Source organism: Mobula birostris, chromosome 32, assembly GCF_030028105.1.
Source record: "Mobula birostris isolate sMobBir1 chromosome 32, sMobBir1.hap1, whole genome shotgun sequence".
Taxonomy (NCBI): Eukaryota; Metazoa; Chordata; class Chondrichthyes; order Myliobatiformes; family Myliobatidae; genus Mobula; species Mobula birostris.
In genome coordinates, this window is record NC_092401.1 from 17,867,700 (window position 1) to 17,883,666 (window position 15,967).

The window sequence follows — 15,967 nt, forward strand, 5'->3', positions numbered from 1 at the left end:
GAGAACAAAAACAAAACGTACATTACTTTAAAAAAATCGGAAAACAGCAATCAAAATTTTTTGGACACATCACGTGAAGAGAGACATTACAACATTTAGTTACAATTGGAAAGCTGAAAAGTAAAAGCAGAGGCAGACAGAAGAAAACGATAGATGGAATAATATCATGGTTAGAAACAGGGGAGGCAACAATTACAATTTGGAAGGTCAGGGACCGTAATGGATGGAGAGACATGATCGCCCACGCCGAACTTCAAGGCACCTGAATGAATTAATCAATCAACTTCAGTTGCTTCCCCAATAAATCTTAACCTAATGCTTTGGAAGGGTAGATGTTAATTGTTTTCGCTTAAATAAAGTATCTACAATAATTTTCCGAAGCAAGGAAGTAATTCTTGAATTCTACTACTTATAGACACAGCAGATCTTCCAAGAAGACGATGACAAAAGGAAATGGGTAAACTAATGGGATATTTATACATATATCATTACATGCTATCATCTTGGTTATATAAAATATGGAATGTATTCTAGAAAAACTACTTTGTCCATTTTCAATCATGATTAAACAGCAGAAATAAGCTCTGATTATCTGAGAAAATGTCAACTTACTGCTAATAAGAAAACTTCATATAATATTTATCATTTCAGGGAAAAAAAAATACTTCACTAACCAAGTTGCTCCAACATCTTATCACACTCATCTAATACAAAGTGCTTGACGTATTTCAAACTGAGCGACTTATTACGCGTGAGGGCTAGGATTCGTCCTGGTGTTCCTACAACAATATGAGGGCAATTCTTTTTCAAGATGTCTTCATCCTTTTTGATTGACAAGCCTCCAAAAAATACAGCTGCCTGTTAAAAAAGCAGAAAGTTACCATTTAGAGGAAAAAACTGCAGAATCACCAAGCTGATTGTCAAAAAAAAGTGTTGCTCCAATGAGTGACGACGACACTGTCACTCTTCTAGATCTGTGAAAGTTGTCACTAAAAGTACATCCAAGACAAAGTACAAGAGATTCTTTAATATTAATTAGAATGGAATCCATGCCAGAAAGTTTCACTTATGAGGAGACTGGACTTGGAGCGAGAAGCACAACAGTTTCAATTTGGTAGGCCTCAGGAATTTCAGCTAAGTTTCACTTACCAAGATCCTTAAGAGCAGCACATTTGAAAATGGCCCATAATTGGTCTGGGAGGATATGCTGAGGATCAAATAAGATTGCCTTTCTTAATGCAACAATTAAAGCAGTGGAAATAGCAGTCAAGATGTGGTATGCTCCTCTTCCAGTACAGGGGAAACCAGGGACATGGGAAATCATGTCCCTAATGACTATACCTGTGGGAAGTGCATTTAGCTGGAACTCCTTACAAGAAACTTGAACTACATTCCGGAGGTCAGCAGGTTGGTAGACAGGTACAGGGAGGCAGTCACACCTAGGTTTCAAGATGCAAGTACCCAGGAAGCTTTTTCAGCCACTACTCTCATCAGCAGTAGCACAGGACTTAATATTATTAAATGGCAGGGGCATTAGGATACTGACATACAGGAAGACTTTGGGATGCATGCCAACTCTTACAAGGCACTGACTGCAAGAGTTGGGATGTCATACTGCAACTATAAAGCATCGGTTTAACCACATTTAGAATATTTTGTACAGATCTGGTCTTCAAAGCACACAGAACAGAAAGCAGCAACAGCGCAGAAGAGATTCACTCAGAATGTTGCTGGAATAGAGGGCTGTAGAAGGAGAGATTGAATAGGATGTGCTTATTCTCACTGCAATGTGAGACTGAGGGATGATCGGAGGTTTATAAAATTATGAGGCATATAGATAGGGTAAGTGTTCAGAATTATTTTCAAGGGAAGAGTCTGGCAGAGGGCTAAATCTAAGGTGAAAAAGGAGAAATTCAAAGGAAACATGTGCAGCCAATTTTTCCATACAAAGAGCTGGTGAATATCTGGAATGAGCCATCAGAAAAGGAAAATTACAATGTTTAAAAGGCGGCTAGACAAGTGTAGGAAAGACATAAAACAATATAGACCGACTGGATATCATGGATAAGGCAGACAGACAGGACTCTTCCCTGAGCTGCACAAACCTATATTCTCTGAATATAATGGTTGATGTGGCAAAAGGCAACCAGTTTTAGATATAGTGACCTTAGTTCAAGGTAGCTATTGGAAAGGGTAAAGGTTTAAATTTCTGAAGGGGAGAGAGCATTTCCCAGTAGCTGCTCCTAACCCAAGTCTACATACAAGATAACAGTGAAATAATAAGATGAAAGTTAATATGCTTCTGTGAGGGTGAAAGGCAAAGCCAGCAATCCAAACAAAGTTGTGCATCAAGAGATATCTCAATTATATAAAAACAATGAGGAGCATATGGCATATTTTTATGGCTGCCCCACAACCTGGTGTAGCAATTGCTCTGCCCTACACAACAAATTGCAGAGTGCCACAGTTCATTCTGCCACAGAAACAAGCCTTCTCTCCCTACCTACTGTCCTGGGAAAGTAAACAAAATAGACCCCTTTCACCCCGGTCACTGTCTTATCTGCCCCCTTCCACTGGGTAGAAGATACACATAAACCTGCTGCCGTAAGATTCTTCTGTGATAAAGATGGACTCTTGAATTTAAAATCTACCTCAATGTGGCCCTTCCACCATACTGCTTGCCTGGACTGGATCTTTTGTTACTGTAACACTAAATTCCACATTCAGTTGTTTTTCCATTTGGACTATCTTAATGTAGTTTTATCTTGAAATGATCTGCCTGGAGGGCATACAAAACAAAGTTTTCCATCTTATCTCAGTATGTGACAATAATAATCCAACACCCAAACTGAAAGCCAGACAGGAAACAAAAGTTACAGGAAATTTAGAGTCTCAAACAGGATGAAGGGAAATTCAACAGCTTCTTCTTCATGTGCCTTGCCCGCTCCACGCTTGGGTGATCACGGCTCTCCATATTGAACGATCCCTCGCAGCGTCAGTGATATCTCGCACACTTCGATCTGTTAAGTTCTTTCACAGTGTCCATACATTTTCTCCTTTGCCTTCCACTTCCACGTTTCCCAGGAATACAGCCTTGTAATGTAAGGTATTCTATTTCTCCCTTTCTGATAACATGGCCCAGGAATTTAAGTTTCCTCTCATTTAATGTTATTAAAGATCTTTTTATATGGGCACGTTGGAGTACTGTCTCATTAGTTACCCTATTTCTATATGATATTTTCAGCATTCTTCTAAGAAAGCACATTTCTGTTGCTTCTAAGTTTCTTTGGAGTTCTGGTGTTATAGTCCATGTTTTGGAAGCATACAGCAAGATTGACCAGATGTAACATTTTAGTAGCCTAAGCCTTGTTGTGATAGAAATGTGTCTGCTGGTAAAAATGGGTTTCATTTTGTGGAAGTGGGTTTTGGTAATGGCAATTCTTCTTTTTATTTCTACCTTACTTCTAGCATCTTGTGATATAAAGCTACCAATTCAATAGCACTTTATGCATATTATAGGCAGAGGATAACTGAAAAAAGAATAGAGTCCTTTAGTCGATGGGGCAACCTTTGCTTACACTAAGGACAAACACTGAGGATAGAGCATTCAGAATCTAGAAGTGAAGGTGGAAGTCTAGAAGACTTATAATTACATCAGCAATTTAAAACTGCTAAATGTAAAGTGAAGCAGCAAATAACAAAGGCAAGAACAAACAGTGAATTATAGTATGGCTGGACTAATTATAGTATATATGAAAGTTTAAAATTTTACCCAACACACCCAATTCAAAACCAGGAAGTATAAAAGTACAAGAAATGACCATGCAGAACTTGCCTTTCAGCCTGAAAAATTACTTACCTTTATCTATCCTATTCACTCCATTCATTCCATCACCCCCACCCAAAACTGTTTCTAAAAGTTTCACCAAAGTCAAAAAGACAAGTCGAGATATTCATACATCACTGCATTTTTTTTGAATGACATCAGACTTGTCATTGTAGTTTTGCATATGAATTTCCCTCAGTGACCCAAGGACCACCCCTTGTGACTATATGTACTTAAAGGCATAGCTAGATTTTGTAACACATCCTCCTAATCATCCCCCGCCCCCCCACATCCACTACCACCGTGAGAATTCTTCCACGAGAAGGCCCAGGCAAAGAATCTATTCAGTATTCCAATTCTGCCATCTTCTCCTTTCAACAGGTTATGCATTTAAATCTAAAACCCTCTTCTTGTTATCTTTTACCATAAGAGATGTTGGGATTCATTTTTATTTAAATTGCTAGTCTTATTTTCCTTTTCAGCTCCCCAAGTTCACTGAAAATGCAGCAGTAAAATAGGCCCTTTAGCCCACAATATCGTGCTAAACCATTCCTTTTGGTTTACAGTAATATCCCTACCTCGCCATTCTTTGCTAAGTGCCTATCAAAATCTCTACTGTATTTGCCTCCACTACTACCCCTGCCAGGCACCCACTACAACACTTGCCCCACATAGCCCCTCTCACCTATGACTCCGGGAAAAAAATACTGCCTGGTCTACCAATGCTACAAAACTTGCATACCTTAAAAAACTTCTATCAGACAACCCGCCAGCCTCTGCTGCTTCAAGGAAAACAACCCAAGTTTGTCCAACCATTCTTCATAACACACGTCCTCTAATCCAGGCAGCATTCCTGTAAACCTCTTCTGCATCCCCTTAAAAGCTGCACACCCTTCCAAAAATGGGGCGACCAGAAATGAATACAACACTCCAGACGCAGTTTTATAAAGCTGCAATATAATTCCTCGACTCTTGACCTCAATACTTTAACTAAAAGGTAAGCATGCCATGCACCTTCTTTACCAGCATTTCAACTTGGGAAACTACTTTCAAGAAGCTAAGGACTTGGGCTGCAAGATCCCTCTGTACATCAATACTGTTAATGGTCCTGCCAATAATTGTGTACCATCCCTTAACATTTAATCTCCCAAAAATCTAACAGGTCATACCTAGTCAGAGTAATCTCCATTTGTCATTCCCCCTCCTCAAAACATTCTAAAGTTTTGAATGAATTTCACAAATTCTATTTCTTCTTTACGCTAGCAGTATTACAATTGAGGTAACTGAATCAACCAGTGTCACCACTTCAGTTCTTACTCAACTCTAATTTCTTCACAAGTTTTCCCCATCTTTAAACCATATTGTGGCACACAGAATACCCTTAGCATCATGGTAATGACAAACAAGGACTATTTTCTAAACATCTCAAAAATATCTTGCTCTCCAGTACTATAATCTCTAAACTAACTAGTATTCTCAAGACCCCTGTCCATCTTTTTCTGAACACCTGGAATCCATGATCATAAAGTGCTCAGTCCTGGTCAATGCCGGCGCCAATCCATCATGGGACCATCAATAATAATTTGCTCTTATAGGATGATTAATCACCCAAATTTTCTGTTGTGCATGCAACATTAGAATTGTTACATGATCCCACAGCCTCAACCTATACCATACTTATAAAACTCTCTATCCTACCCACCATAATACTGGTAAGTTAATAGACTACTTGAAAATGCACAAAACATTAGCATACAATCCAAGGAAATCAAACAGATGTGAAGCCAAGCTGGGTACAGATTTCAAACTCCATAGCAAATTCTTGCTACTCCAAACAGCAGATTGACTGCTGGTACAACAAAATGGAAGTCAGCTTTCCACTGAGAAAATATAATGGCTGAGGTCTTGCCAAAATGTGTTGATTTCCCAAAATAATTAAAGAGACTATATAGGATACCACATTGCCAAGTGTAAAAGGTATATTGTGTGCATACTTACCTTTATATTTGGCATGTATTTTGAAAACCTTTCATATTCTTTGCTAATCTGAAAAGCCAGCTCTCTGGTGTGGCACATGACAAGGACCGATACCTGTTTACGAACCAAAAAAAAAAACAAGCAGTTGTTCATAAGTTGGCTAACAAAATCTTACGTTGCCTGCCTGGTAACTCTAAATTTTCAACTCAGAAAAGTCTTAAGACCTCTCACGATTCAGACCCACACAGTGCCTGATGGCTTGAATAAGAGTTAAAATTCTGCAATTAAAGTTTACATGAAACACAAAGGCCTAGAGGACAACTGATCTCAAAACTGAAATTCAGAGTAGGAAATTATGCAACAAAAATGTCAACTTTTCATCTTTATCCACTGTTTCTGTTCAACAAAATGTCTTCTGTGTTGGTTGACCATGCAAATCTGTCCAACTCTGAAAGCTTCTCCTAATCTAAATGGTCAGCAGCTCAAAGACACACAAGAACTAAGCAACATTACTGAGTGCAATGGTGCTCATCCTAGCGCTCAATGGGTATCTTAGTTTTTAAACCAGAAGGTGAAATGCTTACCACACTACCAATGTAGACTTGAAAGGACTGCTATCATCAAAAATGAAACCAGTCATTCCTCAATCACACAAAAAAAAACTGAATCAAGACAAAGAAAAGTGCCTATGATATCAATTTATGCCAAGCTGGATACCAGGATGAATCAATTAAAAAAACGATACAGGAAACCTGAAATAAAAACAGAAAAAGCAAGAAACATGTGATTGGTGAAGCAGCATCTATGCAAAGCAAAATGATGCTCAGGCCGAAGACCATATTCTGATCTAGCGTTAATGCTGTGTAACGACTGGAAACTGATGAGGAGCAGTGAAACCAGACAAAGCTTCAACTGAACTTGCAAGGACAAATCTGTTAATATCAAGCGATTGGTTTCTATAAATTATTTGTGTGTCATGTAAGCTAGTGGCTCGAAAACTACACATACCAATTCTTATCTGATAAATTACCTGTCCATCAACAGCCTCCAATTGTTGCAGTGTCGCAAGAACAAATACTGCTGTCTTTCCCATTCCAGATTTGGCCTGACAGAGGATGTCCATTCCAAGAATGGCTTGAGGAATGCACTCATGTTGAACTGCGAAGAGAACAGATACACCAATGATTGCACAACACTAAACCTATCTGGATTTAGATCCAGTTTGCTATCCAATTATCTGAACAATTAGTCCTTCCTTCCCAAACTAGGACAAAATGCTAGAGAAATAAGTAAATTTAACCTAAATGGTTTAATTACCTTGATTGGTAATTTACAAGAACATCATCTTTACTCCATCTTCTTTCAGCCTTGTTCAGAAAACTATTTTCTACACAATTGCCTACACTCTCCTTACAGAATTGATTGATGCTGCAATGAATTCTACACTACAGTGGATTAGATTTCTCTATAACAAATTATTACTGCCTTATCCTTGTGATCACTAGCTGTGGACTGTTGTCAATAGGAAACCATCTTTTGTACTCTTGAAGGCCACTCCTACAGTAAAACTCAGATAATCCAGTACCTCACAGTTCAGATGGTGCAGTTATCTGGCTCCCCATCAGATCAGATCTGGAGTGCAAGCATATGCAGCCAATGCCCAGAATGTATATTTGTTTATTTTGGCAAGCTGGAACATTCAAACTGAAACTTACAAGCTGAAAATTGCTGAGTTCCATTCCCCACTCCCACTAATCTCACTGGGCCGAGGCTTCTACAAACTAAATTGGAGTACATGTAGCATCCAATAGTCCAACCTATCTCACACATGCACTTTTGAAACTGTTTGGTTGAAGTGGCACCCAATCCAAATAAACAGTAATTAGTTACCTCCAACTCCCTCAAAATAAGCTTTGTCAAAATATAACCTGTTAATTTTTTGTACACCCATTTTGTATGAAGCTTTCATCGGAGAAAGTGAATTAATTTTCTTTTACCAGATCCAACAGTATTTCTACTCTCGCTGGAAACATCTATGTGCCAAAGACAATAAACATCCTTCCATTCTCCATTTGTTATTTCCAGATTTTTGGAGGTTTGATAAATTCTTTAAAATTATTTAACCTACAAAAGAAACTCCTAGTTAGCACAATAGTGTTCGTATTATGGCTATACTGGTTTTACTTGACTGGCTGACACTCTTATATGGTTTTGAATTCAGAAGGCGCTGGATTTTCAGAATGTTTCAAAACGCCGCCCAGTAGAAGAATGATTTCAGCTTAAACCACATTTAGAAGGTGCAAAGGACCTCTAAGGTCCAAAGCCTTGCGTTTTCTGAGAATTTCAAGAAAGTTAAGGTGAATAAAAGTAGACTGAATTGTGAAATTTTGGAATTGATTAATCACAAGTTAAACTAGTGTGGAATGAAAGGGACAACAATCCAATGTAGCATTCTCTCATCTTTACAATTAAGCTCAGCCACCTGATTATAGTGAGATGAGAATCAAAGAGGCCCTTTTAAGATGGCTCTCATGACACACACTGCCTCAAAGACAGCTGGAGTGGCAAATAAATAATTCAGCTGCATTTAAGCTAATTATGGATAAGAATAAGACAAAAACATCAGGGAAAAAATGCACAGCATTAGGCTGGAGAGAGTAGTTTGCTGTCATTGAGCAAGTTCACGTAAGAATTCCTTGAAGGCCAGCCAGTCAAATTTCGGGACTAACATATTCCAGCAAGGAAGACAGACAAGGACAGCAAGATTCCAGAATCTTGGATGACAGATGTTGCAAATTTATAATCAAAAATACGCATATGTAGGGTTTGGGATGTTGAATTCTGACAGGGTGCTTGAGGAGTATAAAGGAAGTAGGGAAAACATCATAGGGAATCAGGTGGGTAAAGTTCTTGCCAAATTCTTGCCAAAGAACATGGAATGTTCTTGCCAAATAAGCTTAAAGTGACTTACAGGACATATATACATACACACACTAATAAAAAGAGGGCAGGACCACTCAAGGACAAAGGAGGGAATTTATGCTTGGAAAAAGCATAAGTGGACATCTCAATCTGAAAAGTCGACTAACCCTCATGATAAGTTGATCCAGAAATTATGGAAGACAGAATCCTTGGAGAATTGGATTCAGAACTGACTTGGCCATAGAGAAGGCAGTGGTGGAAGGGTATTGTTCTGATTTATCTTCTACAGGCATCAGTGCTGGAACCTGTTGTTTAGTGACCGATGGGTTAGTTAGTTAGCAAGTTTGCAGACAACACAAAAATTAGTTGCAGACTGAAGTTCATCAAAGGATAAAACAGGATGTATACTCAGTACATCAAGTATATTCAGTGTATATTAAGCACAGGCACAGGAGTGGAAAACTGATCTGCTGCTGCTGTAGCTCACCCCCTTTAATATTCGACATATTATGCATTCAAAGATGCTCTTCTGCATACCACTGCTGCAATGCATATTTATTTGAGTTACTGTCACCTTCCCGTCAGCTTGAACCAGTCTGGTCATTTTCCTAAGACCTCTCATAACAAGGCGTTTTTGCCCACAGAACTACCGCTCGCTGGGTTCCCCCCCACCCCAACAAAAACTCTGGAGACTTGTGCATTACAATCCCAGAGCAGCAGTGTCTGAGATACTCAGACCACCCAGTCGGACACCAACAATCATTCGATAGTCAAAGTCAATTATATATTTCTTTCCCATTCTGATGTTTGGTCTAAACAATAAATTAACCTTGCGACCATGACTGCATGCTTTTACGCATTGAGTTTTGTCCCGAATTGCTAATTAAATATTCACATTAATGAGGACATGGGTGTACCTAATAAAGTGGCCACTGAGGGTAGATCAGTTAGTTATGGCTGGAGAAATCGCAGATGGAGTCTAATCCAGGCAAGTGTGAGACATTGCACTTTACAAGGGCAAATGAAAGGGGAATGCATACATTCAATGGTAGGCCCTTAACAAAGGGATCTTGGGATGCAGGTCCATAAGTCACTAAAAGTGGTAATGCAAGTAGATAGAACAGTAAAGAAAAAATATGGTATATTCGTCTTCATTACTAGGGTATAGAGTACTTGAGCCAGAAAGTCACGATGCAGTTGTAAGCTTTTCAGGCTATTGTGTGCACCCCAATACAGAAAGAATTTGGAAAGTTTGGGGATGGTGCACAAGAGGTTTTCAAGAAAGCTACCTTGATTAGAGGGTATGAGCTACAAGAGGAGGTTGGACAAGCGCTAAACGTGCGTTGTTCATCTGGAGAATCAGAGACTGAGAGGACCCGATAAGGAGTTTTAGAAAATAAAGCGAGGCACAGATAGGGTGATCTTTTCTCCCAGAATAGAATTGTCAAATACCAGAGGGCCCAATTTTAAGAAGAGAATTTTCTTTTGCATACACAGTTTTGTGTGTCTGAAATACAGCCTGAGGTGATAGACATTCAAGGGGCTTTTAGATTGGTACATGTTTATGCAGAGACAGGAGGGATATAAATCATATGCAGGCAGATAGAATTGTTTCATTTGGCATATCGTAGGTCATGTTCTTGATCCTGTTCTATACTATTCCTTGTTGTAATTTAACCAGCACAAAGGCCATCCCTTCAGTTTTGAAAATCAGACAGACCTTTGGGGAAAACATTAAAGGTGATACAGAACATCAGCAATTGGCTTTATATTAAAAATGAGTAACTTCTGGGTCCTCACATGCAGGAGAAAAGGGTGAACAGTCATAATCCCAATTCTATGTGCCTGAAAGATTTGATGCTGAGATGGTAGCAATACCCATTCAAAACAAAGTGTCAGTAAGCAGTGTTACTCAGTTCAAACTGCTGCCTCACAGCATCAATGGCCTGAGTTCACTCCTGCTCACCAGTGCTATCCATGGGAATTTGGCATTTTCTTCCTGGACAATTGGATTCTCCCCCCCCCCCCCCCCCCCAAGAGATCAGATTTTAGACCATGAGACACAGGGACAGAATTAGGCCACTTAGTCCATTGACTCTGCTCTGCCATTCCATCATAGCTGATTTATCCCCACCCCCATCAACCATTCTCCTGTTTTCTCCCATTAACCTTTGATGCCCGACTAACCAAGAACATATCAACCTCTGCTATAAATAATTGGTCTCCAAAGCCGTCAATGCCAATGAATTCCAGATTCACTACCCTCTGGCTAAAGAAATTCCTTCTCACCATCCTGAAGAAGGGTCTCAGTGTGAAAAATCGACAGTTTTACTCTTTTCCACAGATGTTGCCTGACCTGCTGAGATCCTCCAGTATTTTGTGTGCTGCCCCTTCTTACGTGTTGTATCAGACATTCCTCTTTGCTGAGGCTGTGTCCTCTGGACAAGACTCACCCACCATAGGAAACATCCTTCCACATCTACCCCATCTAAGCCTTTCAAAACTCAATAGGTTTCAATAAGATCCACCCTCATTCTTCTAAACCACAGCAAGCACAGGCCCAGAGCGATCAAATGCCCCTCGTACATTCACCTTTTCGTTCCCAGAATCATTCTCGCGAACCTCTTTGGGACCCTTTCCAATGCCAGCACATCTCTTCTTAGATAAGGGTCCAAAACTGCTCACAATACTCCAAGTGCAGTCTGACCAATGTCTTACAAAGCCACAGCGTCACATCCTTCCAATTATATTTTAGTCATCTCAAGATGATTTGCATTTGCTTTCCTTATCACCAACTCAACCTGCAAGTTAAACTTTAGGGAATGCAACACAAGGACACCCAAGTCCCTTTGCAACTCCAATTTTTAAATTTCCTCCCCATTTAGAAAATAGTCAACAACTTTATTCCTTCTAACAAAGTGCACGACCACACTTCCCAGTGCTGTGTTCCATCTGCCCATTCTCCCAATCTGTCCAAGTCCTTCTACAGACTCCGTTTCCTCAACACTATCTGCCCCTCCACCCATCTTCATACTATATGTAAACTTGACCACAAAGGATGACTTCCGTATTCCAAATCGTTGACATACAACATGAAAAGAAGCGGTTACATTACCGACTTTAAAATTTAAAATTGGAGTGGAACCCCACACAGACTTCCAATCTGCGCCTTGTAAGGCATGAAAATGCCCAACGCAGGCCTCTCGAGGTCTGAGTTGACATTCCCTCCCTACAATACTGACATCTGCAGACCACCACCTGTCACTTTCAGCCAACCAGTATAGCCACAGCCACCCCCCCATTCCAACTTTTTGCCTCCTGCCAATCTTGTATCCATGCTGGTATCTTTCCTATAAAATCTGGGGCTTGTATCTTGTTTAGCAGCCTCACGTGTGGCACTTTGTCAAAGGCCTTTCTAAATCTCCAATCCAACAACATCTACTGAACCACCTTTTTCCTGTTATATCCTGAAAGAATTCCAGCAGATTCGTCAGGCAAGATGTCCCCTTAAGGAAACTATGCTGACTTTGGCCTACATTATCATGTGCCGCCAAGTACCCTGAAACCTCATCCTTAATAATGGCCTATAACGTTCTTTTTTTCTGCTTATCTCTCTTCTTATAGAGTCTAATGACATTTGCAATTTTCCATCATACAGAACCATTCAAGTATGCAGTGATTCTTGAAAGATCATTACTAATGCCTCCTCAATCTCATTAGCTACCTCTTTCATAACCCTGGGGTGTGGTTCATCAGGTCCAGTCGTACCTTCAGACCTTTCAGCTTACCAAGCACTTTCTCCTTAGAAATAGCAACTACACTCACTTCTGCCCCCTGACACCATCACATTTCTGATTTTCTGCAAGTATCTTTCACAGTGAAGACTGATGCAATATGCTCACTAAGTTCATCTTTGTTCTCCATTACTACATCAATTTCCAGCAGCCCAATACCCATGCTCGCCTCTCTCTTCTTTATGCATTTGAAAAAAATGGTATCCTCTTTGATATTATTGAATAGCTTACCTTCATATTTCACCTTTGTTCCCCTTATGGTTTTTTAATTGCCTTCTATTGTTTTTTTAAGATGCCCAATCCTCTAACTTCTCATTAATTTTTCTATGTTATATTCCCTCACTTTTCCTTTTGCACCATCTTTGACTTCCCTTGTCAGCCGTGGTTGCCTCATCCTGCCTTTAGAACACTTCAGCTTCAGGATTTATCTATCCCGTGTTTTCTAAATTGCTCCAAGATACTCCAGCCATTGCTGTTCTGCCATCATCCCTACTAGGATCCACTTTCAATCAACTCCGGCTATCTCTCTCTCATGCCTTTGTAAATCCCTATACTCTACTATAATACTGATACATTTGACATTAGCCTCTTTCTCTCAAACTGCAGGGTGAAATCTATAATATTATGAACACTGCCTCCTAATTTTCTTCCACACCTCAACAATGTGCAGATTGAGATTGCTATATTGCTTTTTTCTAAATTGCAGCATCAGTGAGATTATGGAAAGTATGTCAGAACAAAATGGAATTAATGTAGAATCAGTATAAAAAGGCACCCAGTGTGGATTCAGTTGCCTGAATATGCTGAATGATTCGAATTCCACGTCTCATATCAGCCAACAAGAGGACAAAACTGAACACGAGGAAATCTGCAGATACTGGAATTTCAAACAACACACATAAAAGTTGCTGGTGAACACAGCAGGCCAGGCAGCACGACGAAGGGTCTCAACCCGAAATGTCAACTGTACCTCTTCCTAGAGATGCTGCCTGGCCTGCTGCGTTCACCAGTAACTTTTATGTGTGTTGGACAAAACTGATGTAAGTTTTCATACACAGCGCTGAGGAGGAACTGCACTGCTGGGTTTGGGCTGGAATTTGCTGTGAGCAGCAAGCTATCCACACATACTACTGAAAGGCACGAAGTTCTACTTATTCTTCACCGACCTTCCAACTTTGACCTGCAGGCATCTTCACACCACAAATCACAAGCACGTTAGAACAAGCCCCAATCAAAAAACAGGTTGAAAAGCTTGACAGACATCTATTAGAACCAAAGCATTCCAATGGCAGAATATCTTACCTTGGATAAACCCTGTACATAATTGCCAGGATTTTCAGTACTTATGCTGCGTACAGCGGGGCTTAACATTACAACAGAGCCAAAGTGCCGAAATTCCATGGGCACAGAAGTCTTGATGCTCCACTAGAAGTTATTACATAAGCAGTAGGGGAAAAAAGCATTACCTTCTGAAGGATGCTCAAAGCCACAGTCAACAATGGCTCGAAGTAGCTCTGGTTTCAACAAGAAATCTCTGAATCCAGAGCTGTGAATGGAGACATAGGAACCCTTCACATCCTTCTTAGCAGGAGCTGTTGCTGGTTCTGCCGAGGTCTGGTTCTCATCATCCTCTTCGTAATCCAACAACTCATTCTCAACATCGTTTTCTGCCATCTTTACTGAACGGTCAAGAAAATTACAGGCTTCAACAGACATCACATCAGATGCACATTGCTAAACAATTGCTCAACACCTTAGGCAGAAATAACATACCCATTTTAGGGTTGTACAATCACCCATATCCTTCCTCCCCAATCCCCTGGTGACTCCTCAGTCCCTATTCAGTAAAAATCTCCAATCTTCAACCCCATGCATCTCTGCCCATTACCACAACTCAACAGGTGATTTCCTCTCCTCTAACACCAACCTGTAGTAAACCCTGAAAACTCATTGACTGATCATTCTAGACTGCATATCCATGTTCACCGTCTAAACCTTGTCAGATTGCATTGGTTTGCATCAGATGCTCTCTCAATCTTCTGAACCCAAGTGATTACAAATTTAAGACATCTGGGTGCCCATTTGTTACACTCCCTCTATGGCAAGAATATTTGAGAACCAAATCTGCACACAATACTCCAATAATTATAGTAAAACAATTCTTCCTTTCCTTTACTCAAATGCTCCTGCTATGAAACCCATTTACTGGCTCAATCCCATTGGATTTCAGCTACTGATGTATGAAAACACTCAAGTTTTTAAAATCATAAACTGATTTTATATAACATTTTTCCATAACCAAATACATAATGCACATATATTCACATTAAAGACATACGGTATGTGTTTACATACTGCTTCCTCAGATCGGTCAAGAGCAAATTTCCGTGTTACATTCGATTCCCTCAGCCAAATCATTTGACTCTTAATATTTTTCCAACTGATGACGTTAAACTAGTCTATAACTATCTTCTTTCACTTTTACAAACGAGATTAATAGCAATAATTTCCAACCCTTAAATAAGAGTAACTATTACATTCCCCAATGAATACTGGAAAATATTAGCTGTGATCTCTTTGAATACTCAGTGTGATTCCTCACCCCCACCTACTACTGAGGATCCAATCCCCCCCCCCGCCGAGGATCCTGATTTCACCTCCTCGCTTCCCCCACCCTCTTTGTCCCTCTCCAATGTTGCTCCAGGTTCCTTCCCCATTAGCCATCCCCACTCCCACCCGGCCGCCTCACTACAACCGCCTCCCGCCCCGATCAGTAAGCCTTTTCAAGTAGGCCTTACTCCACACTCAGTCGCCGGCAGTGCACGAAAGCCGACCCTAACCGAGCCCAGCAAAAACCCCGCCCTGCAACTCCGCGAGCTCCGCCAGTTGCGCGTCTCAAGCTGGCTCCGAACAGGGCCGCCGAGCCCACTGGCCCACCGCCAACACGCACCGATTCTCCGGTTGCCCGCCGCTCTTTGCAAATGGCCGCCCTGCACGCTCTTCGCGGGTATTCCTACAGCCGGAGAGCCCGCCTTCTGGTTCATCCTGATTGGCCGAGTTCCCGCAGGGGCTCCCCTTGCCTATGTGGTGATTGGGACACTGACGCGAGGCTGAACTGGGTCTTCCCATTTCTGGCTTGGGATTGGTTCATCTGGATGTCACTCAGCCGGACGAGTCGGCATATTGAGTGAGTTTGTGAAGTGGCTGCTCGTATCGCTGGGTTGGGGGGGAAGGGTAACGATAGTCCCCGTTGCGGGGCGGTACAGCGCAGGCGGCTCGGCCAGGCCAGGCCCAGGCCCTGCCCAGCCCAGGCCCAGCCCCGCTTCTACTGCTGCACCTGTTCACTCGCACTGACTGTCTTGGTTTGGTTTTCCCGTATAAACGCAAAACAAATGAATGGATTACATGTCACCAGAACAGAGTACACCACACATCGTTTTTAAAATAT

The 15,967-nt window shown here is 40.9% G+C and overlaps 1 protein-coding gene across 2 annotated transcripts in view; it reads right to left on the reverse strand.

Moving 5' to 3' along the window:
- LOC140191285 (spliceosome RNA helicase DDX39B-like) overlaps positions 1-15,574 on the reverse strand; it is a 29,612-nt gene extending 14,038 nt beyond the window's left edge. The window contains exons 1-5 of one of the 2 annotated variants that reach the window (XM_072248556.1): positions 15,470-15,574; positions 13,986-14,198; positions 6,834-6,961; positions 5,825-5,917; positions 675-858 (exon numbers count right to left, since the gene is read on the reverse strand). In XM_072248556.1, coding sequence (XP_072104657.1) covers positions 675-858; positions 5,825-5,917; positions 6,834-6,961; positions 13,986-14,198; positions 15,470-15,563 — 712 coding nt within the window. In that variant the 5' untranslated portion in view covers positions 15,564-15,574. The other variant, XM_072248555.1, reaches the window with a different exon arrangement.
- Between the last annotated feature and the right edge of the window lie 393 nt (positions 15,575-15,967).